We start from the raw sequence: 24,864 nt of genomic DNA, 5'->3' as shown, positions 1-24,864 counted from the left end.
CCACGCCTATAAGCGCCGCATGACGTCTGTGTTCAGCCACTTTACTGCCCTCCGTTTTGGTCAACAGTATAAACTGACCACTAAGCCTGTTTGGATAGAGCTCAGTCTCTTAGCACCAGTGTGTGAGGTCATTAATGACATCAATCCCAGTTTGGGTTTATTAAAGAGCTACTCCACACAAAGGATGTGCAACTTAAAAACTGTGCTTAACAATCAAAGAAGACTTGAGACTGGTTTCGGGTAACTTCAGAACAGGAAGTTCTAGGATTAGTCAGCTTTAAATGTTAAATATCAACTGCCTTTGGGGTCAATGAAATGCCAAATAGCTAGCTTTTGGCAAAAGACTGAGCAGCACTATCAGCAATCAGTAAAAGTATTAACATTTGTGCGTGTCATGAGGAGTCTATCTAACTGTCAAAATTTGCAGAGGCCATTGGTTTAAGTCTCTGAAATTAGTGCCTTTAAACTTATTGGTAGTGCCCAATTGTAGCACAGTTACAAAAAGATAGAGAAGAGCCCGACTGATATGTTGTTGAAGGTCAATATATTGACCAATACTAGTCATTTGGGCATTTACAACGGTTGATAAATAAAAACTGAAAAGTAAAGAAGATCTTCTCTCACCCCAACCGGTCGCAGCAGATGGCCCCGCCCCTCCCTGAGCCTGGTTCTGCCGGAGGTTTCTTCCTGTTAAAAGGGAGTTTTTACTTCCCACTGTCGCCAAAGTGCTTGCTCATAGGGGGTCATATGATTGTTGGGTTTTTCTTTGTATGTATTATTGTTGGGTCTACCTTACAATACAAAGCATCTTGAGGCGACTGTTGTTGTTATTTGGCGCTGTATAAATAAAATTGAATTGAATTGAAAATCTTGTGATCTTCCAGGGCAGAAAGGGAGAATACCTGGTGTTTGATCAGGGGCTGCTATAAAAGTGGTCGGGGGATCCCGTGTCCTTGCACTGATTGGATGTATTGGACAGATGGTGGTAGTGGAGCTTCCGTGATTGGTTACGCCAGAGGGTCTCCACATAATGAGATACAGAGAACACCTTTCAGTCATGTTATGAGTTCTAATGTTACAGAGTTTGTCCACCAGAGAAATGCCACAAACGCAACAACCAGCTGTCACTCACTTATCCTGAGTGACAGCTGGCGGCCCGACTCCTGACACGCACTCGCAAATTTGATCATATCTCCCCAATCCTGGCACGTTTACACTGGTTACCAGTACGTCGTAGAATCGACTTCAAGATTTTGTTAATTGTAAATCTCTGAATGGATTAGCTCCATCTTATCTCTCAGACCTTTTAACAAAAAATAATCCAAGTAGAGCCCTTAGGTCTGCAGATAAGTTGCTTCTGACTATACCCAGAACTAGACGGAAAAACAGAGGTGACCGAGCTTTTGCAATCGCTGCACCCAAACTCTGAAACAGTCTGCCCCTTCACATTAGGCCTTCGCCAGCACTCGACATTTTTAAAACCTGGTTGAAAACACATTTGTACTCTCTAGCTTTCAGTTATGACTAGTCTTTTATAGTAATTACTATGTATGTTTGCTATTTTATCTCTACTATGTACAGCACTTTGGTTCAACCTGTGTTTAAATGTGCATATAATTTTTTTTTTGATTTTTGATTTTGATATCCTCTGCACAGGCCGGCAGAGGATAAATGAGTAATCCACAACCTGTTGTGATAATAAAATAAGATTATTGTTAAACTGCGTTATCATATTATCTTATGAAGGTCTCACAGAAATAATTACTCATAAAAAAATGTTAGAGAAGTCAGCAGATATTTTAGATCACCAAATATCGGTATTGATATTGGTCTTATCAGTTGAGCTCGACATAAGATGTTAGATAAACTTTTTATTGGTTTAACCTGCCAGTGCTTGCTTTAGAAAGTAAACTTTAGACATTACGATAGAGAGAAGCAGTCAGTTATACTCAGAAAAATAATAGTTAGGTATAGTAAGCATTCAGTGACTTAGTGAAAACATGGAGCAGTGTGCTTTTACACTTTACACATTAAAAGGACTGATCATTTTGGCTTATTTATGGGCACCATAACCTTATTTTGACACATAAATTAAAGGTTTTCAGGTGACTTACAGCCTTTTGAAGGATACCTCTAGTGTTTTTTTGGTTTATGTAAGCTATGTTTATTACTTTCAGTGCAGAGAACCTAAAAATGTTTGGAGAAATGTGCAGACAAACCATTGAGAAAATGTGGGCTCTGTATAGCCAGTAATTCACCATCCACCAGCCAGCCTTGTTTAAAGAGATGCTGGTTATTCGGGCATCAGCTTAAAAGAAAATATATGGAGACCAAGTGCCATTTCCACTGCTCCACACTGCTGTGTGCAGTTTCTGCTTAATATAAGGGAATGTCAAACTGCATACTCTCTATTTAATATAATAGCTGTGTTCCCCCGCCTCCTTACTTCAGTCACCTTCGCCTCGCCGCCACACAGAAAAGAAGTGGCTGTGCTTTACGACAGCCGGGCAGACCGAGACCCGGCGCTAAGAAAAGCCTTCTTCTCTCTTTACGGCCTCATAAATATATTGTTATCTGTGCCTGGGAAGTCCACGGTGAGATTTATCCGTGCGATTAGTGGGGATAGCGAGCCAAGCATCCTGAATCATTAATTACACAAGAGCTTTAATTTCCTATCTCTGCTCTGTAGAAGAGACACTTTTAAGTAGGTGATGAGGCGTAGGACTTAATTATATGTCGCTTAGGTGCATTATTTTTTTTTTTAAAGCACTGGGATGCTGGCGGTGTGGTGAAGTTCTGGAGATTTGGAAGCGGTCCACATCAGAGAGGATCTGCTAATCCATAGACTGTATATGCTTAAGGTTTAAAGAAGCAGGGTATTTAGTGCATTAAAACATCAGCCAGCAATAAACTGTGGTGGATTTTGAAGACCTTTAAAAGGCATCGGCAGAGCAATTTCACTTGGTCTAACTAAAACAGAACATGGCAGAATATGTAGGTGCATTAGCCCACTGGGTACGGGACCAGCAGGTTTATTTGTCTTGAAACCTTCAGTGTAGGAAAACCATTTTTATCAAATTTATATTAACAGGTATAAAAAAAACACTGAGCAAAATGAGAAGAAAGATTAAAAGGAAGTTAAGTTTGATTCAGGTAGAATCTCTTAATTCATTCAGATTTTCATTTGTTGAGAATTCAATTATATTGCGCTTTGAAACATAAAACACCAAAGTCTATACGATAGGGATTGTTTAAAAAGCACATAGAAATGAGATAAAACCCTTTCCACCGTGACAAACAAATCCAAGCTGAGGTCCAGGCTTACAGGTGCCCATTTGCACTCACAGTACTACATATATCAGTGACAGAGACGTATAAGAAAATTCTGGCAAGCAAAAATCAGTGCCAGAGACACATTTCTCTCTCTGTCTCACTTTCTGCAGTTTCTCCTTTCTGCCATCTTAACGTTTAATAAATTCATGCCTGGTTATCTGCTTCAGTCACATGCACATTCTTTTAACTCGGTTATCAAATCGGCCTCATGTGAAAAAACGAAGACCTCTGGTTTTATACGAGTCTTTCCCAGATGTGTGCATCATAAGAAAATGCTGCTCCTCTGTGCTTTTTGTGCCTTAGCACCAAATCAGAAAATGCGCTTTGGCTCTAAACCTTTCAGCGCTTAATAAGTTAACAGGGTTGGGTCTGGTTTACTCACACGTTGATTAGTTCAGCAAAGTGAATTTTCTTTGCCATCAAAGCAGATTGTCAAAGGAAACGGTCACACTTGATTCATTTTAATTGTGGCGTCAGCTGAGAATGACTGTTTTCAAGCTGAAAGCAGCGTTTACTCGAAGCCCTTGCATGTATCCAAAGGTGAACCGGACTTGGGTCATTTAATAGCAGCATATCAGTCAGGAGTTGAAAATCCTGCAAATGGATCACTAGATATTTTTTAAAAGACAAATGCAGCAATTTCATAGAATTTTCTTCTTCATCCTCTTTCATACTAAAAATGAGGCTTCAGATAAAATGTTTCTACTGTTTTCTGCGTGCTGAGTGCTGCAAAAGTGCTGAAAGCTTGGATCGGATCACAAAAAATTTTAATTGAAGTGATCAGACCACCAGGGGGTGCTGAGGCCCTCATGAACTTAACAGCCTGAGGTCAAAGGAACTGATAACCTTTGAAACCTGATGGTGATGATTGTCAGATGTTTTCTATTATTTATGTTTTTGTGTGTGTGTGTGTGTGTGTGTGTGTGGTGTTAATGTTTTGCAGGATCACGGACCAGCGGTATGAGAAGCTGCCATTTTTTGTCTTCGGTGACTTTAACTTCAGGTTGGACTCCAAGAAAGTTATTGAGGTGAGTAGGGTTTGTTTTCTTGACATATTAGTAATGGATGGCTATCTGTATACATTATCTGGGCGTTATGGGGATGTAATGGCACAACAGAGAGCTATTGACACACTGTACACACGTGCGGTTACGTGCTATCAAATCCATAGTAATACAGCATTGTGCCATAAAGCCTTTGTGTGTGTGACTGTGTTTGTGAGGGTGACCGCAGTATAGTAAAAGTGGTTTTAGAGCCTCACTGTCTCTTTAGAGTTATGACTCATTAAACGCTTCACTGTGGCCGGCCCAGCTGTGTTTGCCGACCGAGCCTCGGAGTGCATTGTTATGTTATGGTGCCATTCACAGCTCTTTCTCCTCTCCCTTCCTCCCTGGCTCCTTCCCTCCCCTCTTTCTTCCTCCTCCTCCTCCTCCTTCCTTCTTTTGGTGCAAACGTAGCCATGGCTAAGGTCGTCGTTTAGTATTCTCCTTGGGGAGATGAGGAAATTATAGAAGACATTGCAGACAGCGTTGTGGTAACAGAGTAGGGGAGACACTTGTTAGCGGGTCTTCTCCCTCCTCTCCAGCACAATGGTCCACGAATCAGTGGGCCTGCTCAAGGTGTGAGCATTGTTCATTTCAACCCTATTCAGAGGAGAGGGAAGAGGAGGGGAGGCTTTCTGAATGGAGGGCTTGAATGCTTAAATGAGTTAGGAAGCACTTAACTTTGTGTGGCACAGAAAAAAAACTTTTTTTTTTGTAGTTTAGCCATCCAGGCACTAGGTGGGGCAGTAAATCACCGCCTCTTCTGTGGCAGCCAGCTAAGCGGGATGGACATCACATGTTTTTACTCAGCGATCTATCGCGGGCATTGATTAATGGCCTCAAAGTTTATGCAGTACATTTGATTTTGGTGCTGTAATTGGATCACATTAAGCCGCTGGTCATGTGAACATGCGTTGCTTTGGAGATAATAAATACACAAACAGAATCCACAGCAGCAGATGTACAAACACACTGAGGCTATTCAGAAGTCAGCTTCTGCAATTACATGTCACCTGGCACACATTTAGGATGCCACATTGATTTTCTGTCAATGATGGGCTGTTTTAAATCTTATCATCTCTGCGAAAAAAGACACAGTGTTCCAGGCATTCAGATATGAAGGAAAACTGTATTTTCAATGCCAGTACTGGCAGGGAATATGGCTGCATTAAGCTGAAAGGAAAGCATCCAATAAAGTCAGATGAGATGATTCAGAGTCTATCTGTGTTTATCCTCTGCAGCTAATTATAGATAACTCTCTCCTCATGTTTCCTGTCTTGTCCAAGCTGCTCTGTGGTCGGTAAGCTCTCCACCTCTCTGTGTCTGCATTGCTGTGAAATGCTGTTTGAGTGCAGTAAGGGGTCGTGACCCCTTTTCCAGGGATGTGTCAGGCTTGCATCGGTGTGTGCCCCATTTCTGCCCCCCTTTCCCCTCCATAGAACTCCTTTCTTATGCACCTTGGCCCCATTCACTTACACAGTCACATCCAATGCGAATACACACACACACACACACACACACACACACACACACACACACACACACACACACACACACACAAACCAATTTGTTAGACCTAATGACTGATTGATTCACCCTGTTCCCAATGGGAAGTTAGAGCACTAGGCCGACGTATAAACTGCACCCAAACTCACCTTTTCTCCAGCTTAATGAGGGTTCCTCAAACACATTTAATGGGGACCAAAAAAAAGCTGATGATGTCATCTGAGCGAAATGTGATCCGGTGATCAACCTGTCTGATTTAACAGCGACCTGTGTGTTAGCCGTAGAGAGGGCTGTGATGTCACCAATATAAACAAATGGGTTGCAACCTTTGCGCAGGGTGTAACTCACAGCTGGGAGGCCGTTTTAAGCCCTTTAATGACAATTAATGTCAACAGGACAATTAGTGCACATCTACTGAAGTGCTTAACTGTAGATGGGCTGCTAGCGGATCGATCGTCCATACTTATCCGAAGATTGATTCAGGCACAGGGAGGCTGGCGCTCTTTCTCCCTGTCTAAGAATCTCATTTTTTTGCTTTTCTCGCTCTTCGTTCTCTTTTTTTCAATCGATAGAAACAGGCCGGGGGAAAACAAAATAGCCAAACTGATGAATAGATACTTGTGTGTACTTTTTGCTGTGTTAAGTGGATGAAATATTTGCAAAATTGAACTACTTGGCTTTTTGATTTGCTGTGCATTGGGGACAGCTCTCAAAACACCCAGAGGGCTCCCTAGGACTCACTTTGAGAATCACTGGATCAGAAAATACTCTAGTACATTTCTCTACAGCTGCACGCTACACCACTCCTCTTCTTCTCTGTCTCTTGTCCATTGTGGGGGACTAGACTGTGGACAACATCTAGCCACTCCCATGTCACCCATCCTGCCTTGTGGGAGGGCGGATGGGACAGGGAGTATTTTAGGATGTATCCGTGTGTGCACAGAGAAGGAGGTGGGTTCGGAAGGCAGTGGGTTTGTCATTGTCACAGGGCAAATTCCAGGTGGCAAATTCCTGGCATGCTTGCGCGGCAGGATCAGTAACCAAAGGCCTGCAGCCGCCCCCCTCCTGCCCACCCTGGGCAACCCCATTAATTGTGTCCGACAGAGGGAATTGGTTTCAATTGACCCCCATTCAGCGGCCCTTTGACTCGCAGACAAAAGACACAGCCACGTGGAGACTAATGCTCAGGCTGAGCAGCCTGGAGGTGGTCCAGTCCCCGCCAACCTTCTCTCTCCTCTCCCATGGGTGTGATCATGATTTGGCTTGATCATGCTTTGCATCAGTGCTGATAAAACAAGGAAGTACAAAGGAGACGTTTTGAATCAGTCCATTTATATCCCTTATCAAGCGCTCATGTTCAAGGCACATTCAGGACAGTCATGATAAGTGGCGTAAAGGTAGAGCATGCTATTAAAACATGGCTGCATATCAATCTCTAACTTCCTTTAAGGAGTCTGAGTCTCATGTTTTTGAAGGAATGCCCTGAAACCTGTTAGACCAACGTTACCCCAAAGGCCTTGTTTGGTCTTCTTCATTCACAATCTAGGCCAGATACTACCGCTCATTGCAGGTGACTGTTAGGCTTAAAATAAACCAAAAAAGTAAAATTCTGTGAGTGAAACAGGCTGTTAACAGTGCATTTTATTTATTTATTTTGTTCAAAGATGTTTCAATACTGACAGTCGGGTCTAACTGGCCACCTTTGTAAATTTCAGTGCACCTTAGTATCCAGCGATAATCTTGACTGGCAAAAAGAATTTTGTGTAAGTTAGACAGAACAACTCATTTTATGATAAATGAAGCCAAAATTTTTCAGTCGTTATTGAGTTAACAGCTTTGTTGCTAAAATGTTTAATTGAAACGATGCCGTAATTGCTCAGAGCCCAAGGGGACATGCCAGGAAACACCCTGATCTCCAGTGTTTGTTCAACCAGCAGTTAATGTTTATAATTAAATGTTAATTTGTTAAATACAGAAACGATTAATATTTAATAGGTGAGGCTCTGGACTGAAATCGCCAGTTAAGGATTGAAATGGCGTAAGGATTCCCTGTATGCACATTGTTATTATAAAATAAAGAGCATGTATTGATCATTGTCACTGTGGGACGGATGTTAGATAAAATGCATATGTATATTCATCTGTTATTTCAACACACGTTTAGTACTGAAACTATTTTTATCAAAACATTCTAAAATCTTTTTTTGACTTCACCTTATAAGATAAGCAGTCATTGAAAGACAGCTAATATAAAGTCCCACACAAACCATTAGTCACTGTGTTTTAAGTACCACTCAGGTGACAACAGTCAACCTGTACCTGTACACTTAATCTTATTATTGAAATCTGCTGCCATCCTTTCACCCTACATCTGCTCCCAGGCTGGGCTCTCAGTTAAGAAGCCAGATCATATAACCTTTGTCGAACCGTGCACACCTACACTGAACATCTTTTTTTCTGTGGTTCCACGCTTCAGTCAGAAGGTGGTAAAAGATGGCGTGTATTAAAGAGTATGTGCGTGTCCCTTGAGGTGGCCCGCGGCTGTGAATCAACAGTGTCGATGACAGGCTCAGGGCTCTGTGCCTGGACTCCTAGTATATTTAAAATCCCTCCTAATTAAACTTAATAGAATGTAAATTTAATATCTGCAGAGATTGTGTGCTGCTGGCCAGCCCGCTCCAATTTAAGGATTGATAGAGGCCAGCGGGGAGGTTAATTGCTGACTTGATCTACTGTCCCCGTGACATGGTGCGGGGCTGTTTTAATTGGGCCTGATCTGCTGCTACATGGACAGATTTCATTAGACTAGCTGGCCTCTCATTGACTGGAGAGAGACACTAAGAATAGCACCCCCTGTCTGCACCTGCAGGAAGTGGAGAGGGCTGGATTGGGCATCAATCTTCCTTCCTTTGTCCTGTGTCCTTTCTCTCGCTTGAGCAGCATGAAATTAAAGGTGGGGCCCTAGACTAGCCCCACTCCTAATGAATGCTGTAAAATGCCTAGTAATGACAGAGCAGCGTGATAGATCATTCATTTTTCACACAGTGCAATCACTCAGTGCACATGCTCGTGACTATGGGAGCAGAATTACAAGCAAACATGGTTTTTTTGGACATCACTTTTCCCATGAATGTCATGTTTTCTTATTGAGCATGTGGGTGCAAGGACCTCAGTCATTTCCAATCTACAGCCACCTTATTTATTCCTTTTTGATAATGCAGTATGCATATTACAGTGGTTGTTGTTCAAACAGTGGAAAGAAACAACGCGTATGTTATCTGGAGTGTCTAACTAAAACTAGCAGCAGTTCATCAGGTCCATTGTCCGGGCTGCTGAACCTAACCCTGGTAAATAATTTGCGCTAGTAAAGGCTAAACAATTTTTCCCTTTTTAGCCTGACTTTGACTAGCATGTGTGTATCAGGCCAGCTATAAATCAAAAGGCAGCCAGTGTAATTAAGTGTACACTACATTAGTCAGGCTAATTAATTTTGGGGGCCATCCATCCATTAACCAGCGGGCCAGCACTGATTGGGCCTCTGTTCTGTGGAACCCCCGACACTGGGGACTGCGACCTTCCTTGGCTGCCCTCATCTTTCCAGATACACTCATGCATTGATACCCAGAGACACAGATGTATACACACTCATATATGTACCAAGTCTTTTGGAATTTGCCTAAAAATCTTCCTGCACCTAGAAGGGCACTTAGAGAGCACATTTTGAGCCAAGGCCATTACCCCGTCTTGCAATTTTAAAGAGCAGCCCAGCGCTGAAATTTAATGGCTCTTTTTTTCCACCTCTCTACAGTGTTTAATCAAATTCAGACTGGATGTTTTCGCAACTCTAGCTGATAAACAGTTGGACGCCAAAATGAACGCGACACAGATCACATACCTTTGCCTCTGCCCGTGTGGAGGAATGACCGCTTTCAGAATTCTCGAGGACGGCGTTGCTAGCAAGAGGAGGCATTGGAGTTCTGTGTTTGACTATTTTATTGCTAGGCCAGATTGTATTGACAAATCCCTTCCAATGGTCGTGGTAAATCAATACTAAATCAATACACTTTTTCCATGAAAGACTACCCACCTGACATTGTCTTAATTGTCCTGATGCAGTAAACCTCATTCCATTTACTGCACCGTGCAAGTCAAAATAGAGTTATTAGCACCTACTGTTTGACCTACGCCTGTTTATGGCCCCAGTGGTTAGACATGTGGAGATATTTCCTTACAATACAATAACGACATATTATCTGGCTTAGAAGAGTCCAATCTATCACAATGAGTGCCCATTATATCACTGATAACCCATCTGGATATAGAGGGAGACTATTCCCTCTAGACAACAGAGCCTGTTCTCTCTCCCTCTTCTCTCTGTTTGCTTTTGATGCTAATGAATACAGCGGCGAAGACACGGAGGAGAAAAAACGAGTTCAGCTACGAGGGCGCAAACTTGAGAGATGCAGCTTTGATGGCAGCGCTGTCCATATAATTAAAACCCTGGCAAATGAAGAACAAGCAGTGGCTTCTGTTGGTCCTGCTCATTAACAACAGGCCGTTTGAGCCCGGCGCCAGCCATTGTGTACTTGGGGGAAGGTGGGGAGGGGCGCTGTCACTAGCAGCTGGGAACACCATGCCAACAACGGTGGGATGGCGTGACAAACCGAGCCAAGGATGAGCGCAGAGCCTGGCACCAACGGGGCCCGGGATGGGACGCCGTCTTGCTGGCCCCTGGGGTTGGTCTCGGTCAGGGCTGTAACCTGAGTTACCCCACAGCCCCGCACTGCTGCTGTCTTCTCCAGCTGCAGCCACTGTTTAGATGTCTCTTTTTTTTGTACTTCAAACCTATTCTATTAAGCAGCTGATTGACAGATTCATCGGCAGTATATTTGAGTTATGAGTTTTCCCCTAGAATTGACCATTAGTCAGTTAATCTGTTGATTACATTCTCTTTAATTGACTTAATGTCTATTTTTTAAGATGTAAAAAGGGGAAGAACTTACATCTTTTAATTGGTTAATACTAGGGATTTTACATATCGGTATCGGTCCGATACTGACCTAAATTACTGGATCGGATATCAGAGAGAAATAAAAAATGTAATCCGATCCATTAAATATTACAAAAGTACCTCACAAAACTTGCGACATGGCGTAACCCAGCTCATGACCTTAGCACTTTGGAGCAGTATGTGTCACGTCATATAGTCTCCCTCTCCTGTTGCTACTAAATTGAAACTGATCAATGATCAGCTGATCGGCTTTTCTGTCGCGAGTCCCGTCTCTCTTGTTTGTTTATCGCCCACTTTGCGCCAGAAAGAGGAAACCAGGCTGAACAACAGCAGCAGGTTTAAGCTTGATAAGCTGTTGTTAGAATATATTTAATATTACTTTCTACACCAGGATCCTTTTCTACGTAGCTGACAGCTGGTAACTGTGCAGGGGCGGGTCTAGCAAAGTTTTGCCAGGGGGCAGGTAGGGCATTAACAGGGAAAGGGGGGCACAAAGAAATACTTTTCTTTCTTATTCTCATGTCTAGCTTTTAATAAATATTTATCTGAATCTTACAACCAAAGTTTTCATCTGATGTAAAATGTATAGAAGTCCATTATTGTATACAGTAACTATTAAGTCTAATATATACCCTGGTAAGCTATAGTACTTTTTCCTTTGGGAAGGTACCATCTGTGCAGTCTGCAATTCTGTTGAAGAAAGATGTTGAATCTATTTAATTATTGTTGAAAAATAATTGATTTCTGTGCATTTTTTTTACACATGCATTAAATTAAAGTCGATTACGTCGATTAAGCATCACGAGGCGGAGGGTGGGGGGTGGTTCCCTATTTTTTTTGCTGGGAGTTGGTAACCCTATTAGCTAGGTTGTTTAATATTTCCACTAAGTTCTCTTTAAAGTACCAGAATAGGGAGGACGGTGTAGGTTTAAGTTTATTAGATTGATCAGTATTGCTGAACTATGAAATATTTTGGGTGCAGTGTATTTTTTGCATACAGGTATAACAGAATAGCTTTAGTGTTTTGGTTTTTAAAACTTCAGTATGAACTTATACAAAATGCAGCAAGATATTTAATAAAAAACTTTTTTATTGATTATAAAATACACTATATCGGATTCATATCGGTATCGGCAGAGATCCAAATTTATGATATCGGTATCGGACATAAAAAAGTGTTATTGTGCCATCTCTAGTTAATACTCAGTTAATCAACAAATGAAAAGCACACTGTAAGGTGATGCACCTTTGAAGATTCCTTTAAAGGTTCTAGAGAGATGGCTCTTTACTACTGGTTCATGTCATGCTACAGTGTAATACCCACAGTGCACCTGATAAGTTTTATGCAAACAATATAGATACTTTAAATTGATTTAGTGATCAAATCTGGTCTGTCTGTAAATACCAGTGGACTCAATGCATGACTTAAAAACATTTAATCCATTGTTTTGTCTAAGCAACATAAGAGCTCTATAAATCATGAATAATCAACTTTGGCTTCCACCACAGTCTTTCTTTATGTTTTGCTTTATTGATGGTTTGTCTCATCTTCTGTTAGTCAGTATGGACACCCGGCTTTGAAAAATAACCCAGGGAGGAACGACAACAGCTAACAGTGATGCTATTATTTAGTCCAGATGAAATGTGGCATAAACTGTGAAGGATAGGGATCTCTTTGTGCCTGGTACATAGTGTCCGACTTGTATGATGTCAGTCTATTTTTGACTAATGCAGTCCTCAGCGTTTGTAAAACAGAGCACAATAATAGTTTTTTCTCTGTCCCTCTGAAGGATTGAGTGGCACATGTCGTGGCTGCGGGCTGTGCACAAACATGCACACATGCAGCATTTGAATCATAACACATATAAGCACAAGAAGCAGTCTTTATGAGAATAGCGGCACGTCGCAAGTCAGAGAACTATTTAACTCATGGCGTTTGCGAGCTTGGGCTCATTACACTGCAAACTTTGAAAAGCGAAGACAAAGAATAAACGTTCTGCTGTTGTTAAGGAAGCCGGCAAACCTGCAAGGATTATTTAAACAAGTTGGCCGACAGGATTCCCAGTGTGAATCTTTACTGTCAGCGCCAGAGTGATGCTACTCGACAATGGCTCATTGTAACACAGCTGTAAACCCGGTGTTGGCACCACGGGCTTTTAAACAACTCTGCCCACTGACATTAAAAGTCACCGGGCTGCATTCACATCTACACACAAATATCCCATCATATTTAAGAGGGCCCATTAAGGGCCACATTGAGAATTCATGGCCCTTTCTCTCACTCTCCCTTGTGATTTATCGGTGGCGAACATATTGCCAGGCCCTTTCAGAAGGAGTGGCTCAAGTTTTTGTCTTAGAGGAGGCCCAAAACAATGCATCTCAGGCACATTTCTCCGACAGGGCCTCCTCTTTCAGGGGATAGTGAGAGCCGGGGCTGTCCTAACATCTGTTTGTGTCCAGAGCCAGGCGGGCCCGGAGCACAGCGTGCCTCGGTGGCCCCCTTCTCCTCTCCTTGGGGGTCTTTGTTCCCGATTTCATGCTATCAGAGCGGCAGCATGTTTTCCTGCGCAGAGCTGTCACTGATATAAAAGGCCCTGAGTGGGGTCACATCAAGAGGGATGGGCATGAAAAATTGGTAAAATGTATCACAAAGCCCACCCACTAGATGGTTGCCTAGCGCCCTGTGGTGGGGGATGTCAAGACCCCTCCGCCTCCTCCTCTGTTACCTTCCCTTTTCCCCTTTCCTTTGCTGAGTTACACCTCTCCCTCTCTCTCACCCTGGTGGACAAGCACATCATTTAGATGAAATGGTGCAAACAAATTAACGGGTGGTGCTTCAAATAAGTCTGCGTTCTTTGTGTGTGATGAGGGTTTACTGGGGTCCTACCAGTAGGAAGGAAGCTGGTCACCTGCCGGCCCGCCTGACTGAAAAAGCCATCAAACGCTCTCTCAGAACAAGAAAAACTCATTTGTTACACGTATGAAGATGTGTTTTTAACATTTGATGAAATCTGTGTTTATTTTGCTTCTTCAAAAGTTGTGAAAGAGTCTCCATGATTGCAGCGCATCTCGTTTACAGTGCTAACCACGCTCCGGCCTCTTTCGAAGAGTACAGAATTAGACTCTCATTAATTGTTAGGACCTGATTTTATCGAATACCAGAGTAATGAACTCAACATACTCTGTATGCTTATTGGACCGTCACTAATCACCAATCACTGATTGGGCCTTCGATATTCCCTAATTGACTCGGCAACGACAAATCACCTCGCTGTCTGTTTCCTTTAATTGATTCCTGCGGTTTAGAGCTGCTGCAGGAGCAGGTAAATTAAATGAGAGAGCAATGTTTTCAGGTGCTTAGTAAGTGTTTATACTCTATCAATAGCGCTGCTGCCGCCTATATTTTAATGCGCTACAATGATTGCTTCACGGTTGGATGTGAATTTGTTTTCTCATTAACAGGATAAATGCCGTCTTTAGGTCCGAGGTGTTAAGAAGAAGTCGTGAATGGCCGTGGCGCTGCCGGCTACTCCTTCACATCACAAAGCTCCCTTTTTTTGGGAGGAATTGTAACAAGTGCAGCTAACATTCAAATGAATGGCTATTGAGCAATTTAAGCATGCACGGCTTTATTGAGAGGTTAAGAGAAGCCGGTACGTTAAACAGTCTTGCAGACATCTGCCGCGGTTGGTTTCGAAGTGCTGACTAAAAGTGGCAGGGGAGGTTTCTCAGATTAAATCTCTCATTAGGTTTTCTTTGTACAGGTGGCAGTAATGTGTCAAGAGTCCAGGCCTGAGACAATGTCCTCCTCTTACTGGGACTAATATGGCTCTGGAGAGCCCAGCCTCCTTTTACTGCCACTACTTTACACAGAGACACAGTCACAATGAAGCATCTGGTGGCCTTTTCCTGTGTAGAAAGCTTTTCTGCGGCTATTGTGTCAGCAGCAAGTGTGCATGTGCGAGAGAAAGAGACAGAGAGATCACGAGGCTTAGTGCGTTTCTGCAGCTCGAGCCGACTTGTCGCAGCAACTGTCCGTTTCTCTTTAAAAACTTAACTCGAATAGATGATTTCTGAATAACTGCCCTCAGCTCCAAGCTTGGGTGGGTGGCCAAGTGCGTGCTCGTGCATCTGTGTGTGTATGCGTGAGTAAAAAGAGGAGAAAAAAAAAACCCAGTAGTTGGAGGTCACAGGGGTCAAAGTGATGAATTTTTATAGGCCTGTTCCTTGTGTTTCAGCCCTGTCCCTTTCTCTGCGCGCTGCACTGCCTCTCAAAGACAACCATGCAGGGCAATTTGTCCTGCGGGGCCCTGCAGAATGGGCCAGCAGAGAAGTTAAATACCAGGGGTGAACACACACACACACACACACACACAAAACATACACATACATTGAGTTTCTCTCTCACACAACCCTCCGTCCTGTTGTCCGGAATGATTTGTGGCCTGTCCATTATCCATTCCTGGGGGACAAATGCTTTTGGTGGGTTTCTGAAGGTAAAGCCAGAATGGCAGCCCTCATTGTGCCATTGTTTTTAGAGAAGTTTCCCAGATGTTATAATGCACAAGATAAATAGGGCACATTATCACTACCTCGCACGCCCTCTTACCTCTTACCAAGCTCTTTTTTTTTTTTTTTTAAGCAAGGGCGTGGCAGGTTAGAGGACCTCCTACAACGCGCACACTGCCATTGGCCATCAACATCAGCTCTCACCGCTGCTCACTGAGTTCATGGAAAGGAGTGAGAGTTCTGTGTGTCTCACTTGGTGTCAGGGGAGGACACAGGCCAGGTTAACTGGGGTCAGCCGCCGACCAAGTGGGTCACACAGACTAACTTTGCTTTCACGCTGAATTCCCTTACCACTGTATATATGTGTGTGTGTGTGTCAGTGATGAATCCACTGTGTTTGGAGACATTAAATTAGCCAGTCACAGGGAGAGCGGAGTGGATAACTCTGGCTTGTGTCCAGTCAGATGAGGTGGGGAGGGGTCACAGCTGATTTACTGGCTCTCCTGTGTAATAGCTGGCAGGAAAGCAGGAGGCCGAATTTGTTGTCGGCTACTTTGGATGCCACCTTCTCCCCTCGTTCGTGCAGATGTCGCAATCGCGCGCGCAGGATGAGCGTGATGAACGGCGGCGAGTGGAATAAAAGCGATCGGAGTGCCGAGCAATTCACGCTGAACCTGCCACCCCGGCTGGCACACCTTAACTCAGCTGGCAGCTTGGCTTTGCGTGGCAGCTAGAAAATAATGGTGCATTCTGACAATGCCAGTGCTCCCGCTGACACAGAGGGGAGCCCCCGTCCCCTGCCTCTAGTAATGAAGAATGAATACTTAGCTCATTGTCCACTCATCCTCTTGTCTCTTTCTGCGCACGCTCTCATACTTTCTTTAATAATCACTGGGCTTCTGTGGGGTGGGGGATCCATCACATAGGTTGGGACATGCAGTTTACATGAAATAAAAGCATATAATAAACTACATGCCTTGAATATGAAATTAATTTTCCAGCGTTGCCTTTCATCTATTTTGTTTTGAGTTATAAAAAGGTAAAACATAAAGGTTAGTTAATGTTAAAAAAAAAATCAAGAGATACTTTTATTGTATTTAATATCTGAAATCTTGTTTGTCTTTTAAACCTGAGCGGTGTGATTTTCATTGAATGCTCCCTTCTGTTTGTGCTTCCCATTAGCCTTTTTCCTCTTCTAAATGTTGACTTGTGAAACAAACCTTTGCACATTGTCAAGACTGCTATGCTGCCCTGAGAGGGTTTCTTAGTGTTTAAGCTGGGCACGGTGGCTCATGTCCATCTGTTGGCAGCACCAAACACAGAAGGCTTGAATGCTAGTTTGTGTGTCTGTGTGTGTGTGTGCGTCTTCGGTCTTTGAAGTGGGACAGATTGCTTTAACCTCTCTTCTAAGGAGAGCAGCTGGAATAGAGAGCTCCTTTAAGCAGCCGCTTCCTCCTTCGACAGTCATGAGATTATCCTCCATTGATGCACAAAGCCAGCACCTTCCTCCGCAGCCTCTCATCCCAGCCCCCCACCCCCACCCGGCCCCTCTGGCCCTGGACAAACACACAGTGCTGACCTGTGACCCATAATGCAGAGACGCAATGCCAAGTCACTTTGCAGGATCTGTTAAAGAGGCCACAGCAGTGAAGACATCCACACTGTCCTTTGGACTACAGCGTTGTACGCTGACAGCTGTCTGTTAATATTTTCCCTTTGCCTGACTTCTTCTTCTTCCCACAGACTAATTGGCATATATCAAATGAGAAGCCAATTGCAGCCACATGAATTATGGTAATGTCATTTAGGATGGTCAGTGAGGCCGTTTCTACATTTAATGTGCTTAGGAAGCTGCGGCTTTGAAGGAAGATATCTGTTCGAAGATTCTGCCCAAGCACCTGGGCTCTGTTGGCAGTGGGAAAGACACAGCACCACACTGATATAGCCTTAAGTGACAGCATGGGGTTCTCATTTTCCCCATTTCAGTGTCTGGTGTGCGGATCTTATGACAGAGCCACTGGGATGAGCGGGCGCGTCTTAAATGAGTGGGATGTTTGACGCAGAAGATGACAGTAGGGGAGCTGTGATCAATCCAGTGCAATCAACCACCACCAACGGCAATGATTATTCAGTCGTTAAACATAGGAATGGATCGATTGTTAACATGCACAGATGTCCAGAGCTGGGATACCTTAAGGTCCGTCTGCACCGGTTGCTATTTGTGTAAAATACCTGTTATTTTTCCAAGTCTGCATCTGGAATCATTTGTTTGCTTTAAGTTAAAGTGGTTTCATTTCTTCAGGTAGCTAAAGTGTAATCATTCTGGGAAAAGACATTTTTTCCCACCAGAAAAAGCATTAGCTAATTGTCTTTTTTTTCTAATTGAACCCTCCCAGCAGTGACACTCTTGGCACACACTATAGACCTACAAGAATACAAAACCTGTGGACCAGTTATCTCACTGAGTATTACATCATTCTGTTCTTCTCCTAGCTGAAACCTATATGTATCATCTTCTGTCTGTCCATATCTACATACATTTAACTGTGCCGGCGATTCAAGTATCGCTTAACGGATTATTGAAATCATTTGAACATGAATGGAGTGGCTATTTCTGTCCTTTAAATATTGATGCTTATTGTGCCAGCGAGCAGTGTAAGCTTCTGGCTTCAGTTGTAACTGTGAAGTGGCCAGGGATTTCTGCTTGACTGATTTTTGGATTTGCAAAGCAAGGCGACAGAAGGGCACCCACTTGGAAGAATTACTGGACTCCGATGTTTGTAGAAACCCAAAAACGTTAGGGTGCTTTTAATAGCCCTAATTTTAAAAAATGCAAAATTCACCACATCTCACAATCTTCTTGAAGATTTCTAAGAGTTTTTGCTGATGATATCTTAAAATTATTTTTTTAAATCAGTTATGTATTATATTACAGTACTGTCACATTTAGCAGTAATCAAACACCCCCAAATGACTTTCTTCAATTGTCTTTGCTAGCTGTGGCTACAATGACTTTTTGACAGGGAAAGTATCTCTTGCCCTTCTCACTAGCTCCTTCTTTGGCCTATTCATTGCACAAAGCTGCTTAAGCACACTTAAGCGCATTAGCATTTGGCTGCCAGGGGACCATATTGACCCTGCATTTGGAAGGCCTAAATGAGTGAAAGATGGAGCGATTTGTTAGGGCTTTAGAAAGTTGCTTTTGGGGGAGTGGGGGTAAGCATGAAGGAATGGGGCTGAGGCGGTGGAAGGGGGGTTCGAGGAGTTGTTCCACTTTCTCTCAGGGCATGGTGTTTGTTCTAATCTGGTGTGCCATTTCTTCATGGCCGAAGCAGGACTGATTTGTGACATTTCGGTCTAAAGGGCCTTTTTCTGCTTGCTATATTGGCTTGACCCGATTATCAGATCTGTGCTTTGAATTTTAATCAGGTCACTGGCTCTCTGCTGTGTGGTATGGGAACCACTGGCTAAGGGATTTCCTCATTCAACTGTCTTCAAACACAGATGGCCGAATGTTTAACTAATTGTTAAGAGAGTCCACAAAGAAGAATTTAACCATGCACACAGTCCATGGGGTCAGTACATAGACCCAGATAAAGAGAGGGGACAGTGAGGTGGTAGTTTGTGGGTTGGCTCTTTAAAAGTCATTCAAATACACCACAGTGTTTAACGAATGGTGTTGAGGTATACTGAGAAACTAGTGTATACTGTATATTAATATGCCAGTAACTGTAAACTAGAAATTAAATCATAGATGGTTTGCATGTTAGTAACATCAAATGTTTTTTTAAATAAACATTTCAATAATCCTCTATCCTGTTGCTTTCTTATGTCCAGAAACTCTGCTCTGATGCCACCATGCAGACAATCAGAACCGACAACAATGAAATTCACAAGCTAGTATTTCAAGAAACTGATAATGACCGAAAGGTGAGTTCTTCTGCTTTGAAGCAACATTTCATCAATGCTTACAAAAAAAACCCAAACAAAAAAACAAATACAGTCCTTTTGTGGAACTGTGTATTCACTGACTAACCCAGTGTAGGCTGGTCCAATCCTTCCACCCACAGGGGGCGACACCTCCGTTTGCACAAAGTCAGATTGTATGAAACTCTGTCGATGAACTACGTAGGCACTGTCCTGATGAGTTTATGGCCTCATTCTTTAGTTTAAAGTCTTCCTGGTATGACATGATGTTCATGATTTCATAGCAGGTTATGGTTTAGGGCGAGCCTACCTTGTGATTGTGTTTCTCATTCATCACATCCAGTTCTAAAACACCAAGTTGTTAACGGCCTAAATATTCAGATCAGGAGATGTCAACGTCACCGTGTCCATCATTTATATACAGTCTACCGTTGGAAGCAGGTATAAGATAAGGATTAAATGTAATCATAGCCAATACATTACAGTGTTTGCTGTTTTAAAGGTCAAGACTGTGAGACTGCTCGCTGTTGGTCAGTGTGTCAAACTTCATTGCTTTTATCCTACTGATATTAAGGTATTAATATAGGTCTAACCCTTTTGTTAGTAAGTAAATGACAATATTCGAATACCATATTTAATGAAACTTCAAAATACTGCTTATTTTCTGCTTTGATACACCTGACCCCGAGGTGCCAAGGTCAATGTAAAGCCTCGATGAGACACGTGTAGAGATAACAGTGCTGTCTGCTGCTGCAGCTCAATGCTGTTCATTAGTTCTCTAATTACTGAGTGCAGTTCACATTAGTATTGCTATTAATCAGAGTTCAATTTCTCTCTTTCCACTGATTCAGGTTATTCTTCAAATTGAAAAGAAGCTTTTTAATTATGTCAACCAGGAAGTATTCCGGGAAGACAATGGGACCTCAGTAAGTCGCTCCTTTAACTTTTATATAATCATCTACTTTCTCACCTCTCATCTTATCTATTACGAGTTTAATTTTCTTGATCAACTGTCATATACATTCTTTTTCCACTGTATAATGACCGCCATTGACTGACTGTGAAATCAACAAAGCAAAAGAATAAGTTCAAAATGACTCCTCATGTCTGCACAGTAGCACAGAAAGGTTAAAATAATTAGGTTGCAGCTTCTGACCTGAGTGGTGCAGATGCCCTCAAATACCTAACAAACAAACACTCTTTTTCCCCACTCGAGAGGCCAAATGTAGGGAATAACTTTTAAGCAGTACTCAGTGCAGACGAGACGTGTTCAGCGTCTGCGGAAGAAAAACGGCAGAGGAACGCACTTCCACTTTTATATGGTTGTATATTACATTAAGTAGTTCAAAGTTGGACCTTGTTAAAAAAAACATGAATGACAAACACGCACACACAGCAGAATTGGCAGTAAAGCCGCAGAGTTTATTAATCTTGTTAAGTTAAAGTTTTGGGTAATAAATCAGCGTTATCATTTATGAACTTGCACTGGGTTTGTATTACAAGGACAGTGTGGTTTAATGTGAGCTCGTTATTACTGCTAATTCAATTGTAACATGCATTTTTAAGTGAAGTTGTATGATTTTGCACATGTCTCTTGTCACATTGAGAAATATATATTTTTAAATCCATGTAATTATATTGATTTTCTTGGGCCATCCGGAGTTTATTCATATGCCGCATGATAATGTTGATTTTCCTGCTCTGTGCGTTTATAAGTCACATGACGTGCATCTCACTGAGCTGAAAAAAAGTGCCCACTTGATTTTCCATTAGCCGTGTTTGCGTGTCAATAAATTAAATGAAGCCACTGAATATTTTCAATTGTTTAGAGTGGCCTAATGCAGCCAAACAGATGGTTCAAAGTAAGCTGGCATATTTTGGAATTGGAATTGTGGGGAAAACAAAGGATTTTCAGTTACTTTCCTTAACTTCCAAAATTTACTGAGTTCAGCATTATCTTTTATGTGACATTTGTTTGGCTTCAAACAAGCTCGGTGCCTCCAAAACACGTTTTTACTGTAAATGCATATTAAGGTAGCCAAATAATCCAGAAACTAGAAAATAAACATTCTTGCTTATAAGTTAAAGGTAAAATGTAGAAGACTGCGAGTCTTCAGTAAGGAAAGTCGATGTGGATGTCTGCTTGCATGCTGTCCAGTAAAGCATGATTGAATCTGACCAGCAGAAATGTCCCCTAACTGTGAAACAGTAGCTGTGAGGAGGCTGAGGTACCCCACCCTCCCTTCACCTTCATTTCCTTCTCCCTTCCTCCCTCTCTCCCTCTCTCTCTGCCTCCTCACCAAGCCAGACAAGATGGATGACATAATGGGGGCATCAGAGATAATCTGATGGTCATGGTCTAGTTAAACACACCGTGTTATGATCCTTATAAAACAAACTACCTTTCCAAAAGGATAAATGTCCCTCCTTACACTCCTCCACTGGGGAAGGGGGGGAAAGAAAAAAAAATCCATTGCATCCTTCATCAACTGCAAGACTTGTACCAGCTTGACAGAAATTTAATTCGAGGCAGCTCTTGAAAATAATTATTGTATTTTGAGAGGAGTAATCATTGGCCGGGACATGATTGAATGTGTCCATGCCTATTGACTTTTGCTATGATTAATAGGTTTGTTTAGTCGATATTCCCATCGAAATTGTATAATTAATTATCCCCGGCGCTGTCACGGCAGGACGATGGAGAGCCCTGATGAGTATTTGGGAAGATTAAATTTTCTGGGCGCTCATGGCGTCAAGGGGCACCATAGGGCCTTGCTCCGGTGGAAAGATGGGAGGAGCGTGGTGTGTGTGTGTGTGTGTTTGTGAGGCTGTGCAAGCATCCATGGTGCGCGCTCGTGCAGTTTCTGCCTTTCCTGGAAGACACGCACAAACACACACAAACACACACAGGGCAAGTCTCCCTCCTCCATCCCCATTGATTTTGTTTCAGTATCTCTTTATTGTAACTTTATCAGCGTGTGTCGGCAGATTGGGGGGGGACCAGGAGAGGAGGGTGCGTTTGTGTACTAGCTTTAGCAAGTGATGAACCTTTCTGTCTGGCGTGCCTCTCCTTGTCATGCTGGCAGCGTAGTCTTCAGCATTACTCAAAAGCCCGGAGACATTTCAAACATGAGAGGGACATAAAAAAAAAAAAAACCCTAAAGAACAAATGCTGCCTCAGCCCGAAGTTATTTCATATTTCACCTGTCAGAGCTCTTAAGTGGCAATACAGAAGCCATGCTAAATGGTATATAATCTGACCTTTATATAAATTGATGCTACAATGAGTATTTCTTTTAATTTAACTCGCCTTTCTTCTGAGCGCTTTAGGAAAGTATTGACGGCTTACTTAGGCTTATCAGAATATATGGCTCTAAGGGACAGTGGGCCCAAGCTGCCGTTGAATTTTTTAAGTTTTTTTTTTTTTTTTATCAGAATAATTGTGAAGTTAAATCCAGCCTTGGTCGGCCCATCTCAGCTCCCAATCAGCCATCCCCGGCCGGCGTCACTGACGGTTTATCGGTTTTCTGCACAAAATAATGAAGATCCCATAAAAAAAGCGGGGAAAATACAGCCCCTGCAATGAAAGCCAAGTGTGAGGTGTAAAAATCAAATTAAATGACCTTTCACCCCAACATTTATTGATGAGTTTTAACAGCAGCAGGTGTTGTCACGGGGGATATTTGACGATGCGTAAATCAAAGCACAATTACAGTTGGTGGATGAGCGGGCAGCATGCTGAGAGGGACACTCGAAGGCCCAAGATGCCCTTTCCCCCTCTTTGTACCCCTCTCGGCTTCCTGCCTCTTAGCTATCAACGCCAGTCTGATTTAGGAGCGCGGCGATTATCCAAGCACAGTCAGAAATTTGAGCCCATGACAAGGTAGTTTTTATCCGGACACTTCTTCATCTTTTTCCCCTCCTCAGTATTGCCAGAGTGGCATCATCTCACGCCACCTCCTCCACAACTCCCACAAGGTCATTTCTGGTTTACAAACTACTGCTGGCTTTATAATGTCACGAGGCCTTGAACTGATATCAGACGCTTTTTTCTTCTTCTTTTCTTCTGCTTCTTTTTTTAAAGCACTGACCTAACACAGCACCAGAGCATTCTGCTTAATTGACCTGGGATGAAATGTAGTGTGAAATTTGTGACTGCAGGGTTTTCCATTCACCTGGGTGAATTACTCAACATTCACTTAAGGCACACAAACACACACACACACTACTTGAATACACACAGCCATATGTTGCTTATCCCCTGTTATTTAAACTGTCACACTCTATCAGTCTGAGCTGCTTTACCTCAAACATTATCACACCTGTGAATGCACAGATACTTCGCACTATAACTCACAATACTGTCACTATATGTTTCCTGCAATAACAGCGATACACAAAACTTTCTGAAATACATCAAGATGTTTAACAGAGGAAGCAAAATAGCCTTAAAGGGAAAAAATGTGGGAATTATATGTTGTGTGCATATTTTCTTTTTTTTTTCTTTTCAATAGTGTGCCTCTTCAGTCACACATTCACAGTTCACATACAAGGTCTTGAATAATCAGGCCCCGCCTTGTCTTAAAAACCTTATAATGTATATTACTGTACACTATTCTTATTGTATATATTGTATATCTTATATCTTATTCATCTGTTCCTCTGTCTCTCCTGCTGCTTTGAGCATGTACATGACAAAAGAATTTCCCTCGGGATAAATAAAGTTGTTCTTATTCTTATTCTTATTCTTATTATTCTTAATAACGTATCATCCCAATAGAGCACTTCACTCTCAGACTGCTGACTTACTTAGGACAGTAAAAGGGCAGAGAGAGGCTTTAACTTCCAAGTTTCTCTTCCCTGGAACCAGCTTCCAGTTTGGATTCAGGAAACAGACACCCTCACCCCTAACCGGTCGCAGCAGATGGCTGCCCCTCCCTGAGCCTGGTTCTGCAGGAGGTTTCTTCCGGCTAAAAGGGAGTTTTTCCTTCCCGCAGTCGTCTGATTATTTACGTTTTCTTTCTGTTGGGTGTTTGTCTTATAATATAAAGCACCTTGAGGTGACTGTTGTTGTTATTTGGCACTATATATATAACTATGTGGTCAATAGAGATCAATTAAAATAAATATTAGTGTCTAAACGCTAGTTTAACTCTACGGAGTTATTCTACTCTAAACTTTGAGGGAAGACACTGAAACAAATACCAGAGGGACTGAGGAAAACTGTTGACTGATACAAGATGTGCTAAATTCATTGGAGGCTTATACCCACCTTATATAACACTCATACAAAGGCTTCAAAACAGTGATTGATTATTCCAACGCTCTCTGTTACACCAGTATGAGAATGTAATGCTAAATATACATTGGTTCACTTATCTTTACAACATCTTTTTTAATCTCTCAATTAGTATTAATGCTTTCGATCAGCCTGAAGAGCCCAGTATTGGTCAGATGTGAAAAAACCAGCACTGAAAGAAGCCATCAGTGGCTGGATGGTGAGATGGTTGTGTACAGTGGAGCGTGGGGTTGCAT

At 42.4% G+C, this 24,864-nt stretch overlaps 1 protein-coding gene across 3 annotated transcripts in view; it reads left to right on the top strand.

The window, feature by feature from the left end:
- LOC134640273 (inositol polyphosphate-5-phosphatase A-like) overlaps positions 1-24,864 on the top strand; it is a 149,569-nt gene that overhangs the window by 104,961 nt on the left and 19,744 nt on the right. For all 3 annotated transcript variants that reach the window (XM_063491950.1, XM_063491951.1, XM_063491952.1), the window contains 3 exons: positions 4,277-4,361; positions 19,240-19,332; positions 20,181-20,255. In XM_063491950.1, the coding sequence (XP_063348020.1) occupies positions 4,277-4,361; positions 19,240-19,332; positions 20,181-20,255 (253 nt within the window). The remainder of the gene's footprint in view (positions 1-4,276; positions 4,362-19,239; positions 19,333-20,180; positions 20,256-24,864) is intronic.

Source organism: Pelmatolapia mariae, linkage group LG13, assembly GCF_036321145.2.
Source record: "Pelmatolapia mariae isolate MD_Pm_ZW linkage group LG13, Pm_UMD_F_2, whole genome shotgun sequence".
Classification (NCBI taxonomy): Eukaryota; Metazoa; Chordata; class Actinopteri; order Cichliformes; family Cichlidae; genus Pelmatolapia; species Pelmatolapia mariae.
The sequence above is the reverse complement of the archived record's forward strand: the minus strand, read 5'-3'. Positions and strand labels throughout refer to the sequence as shown.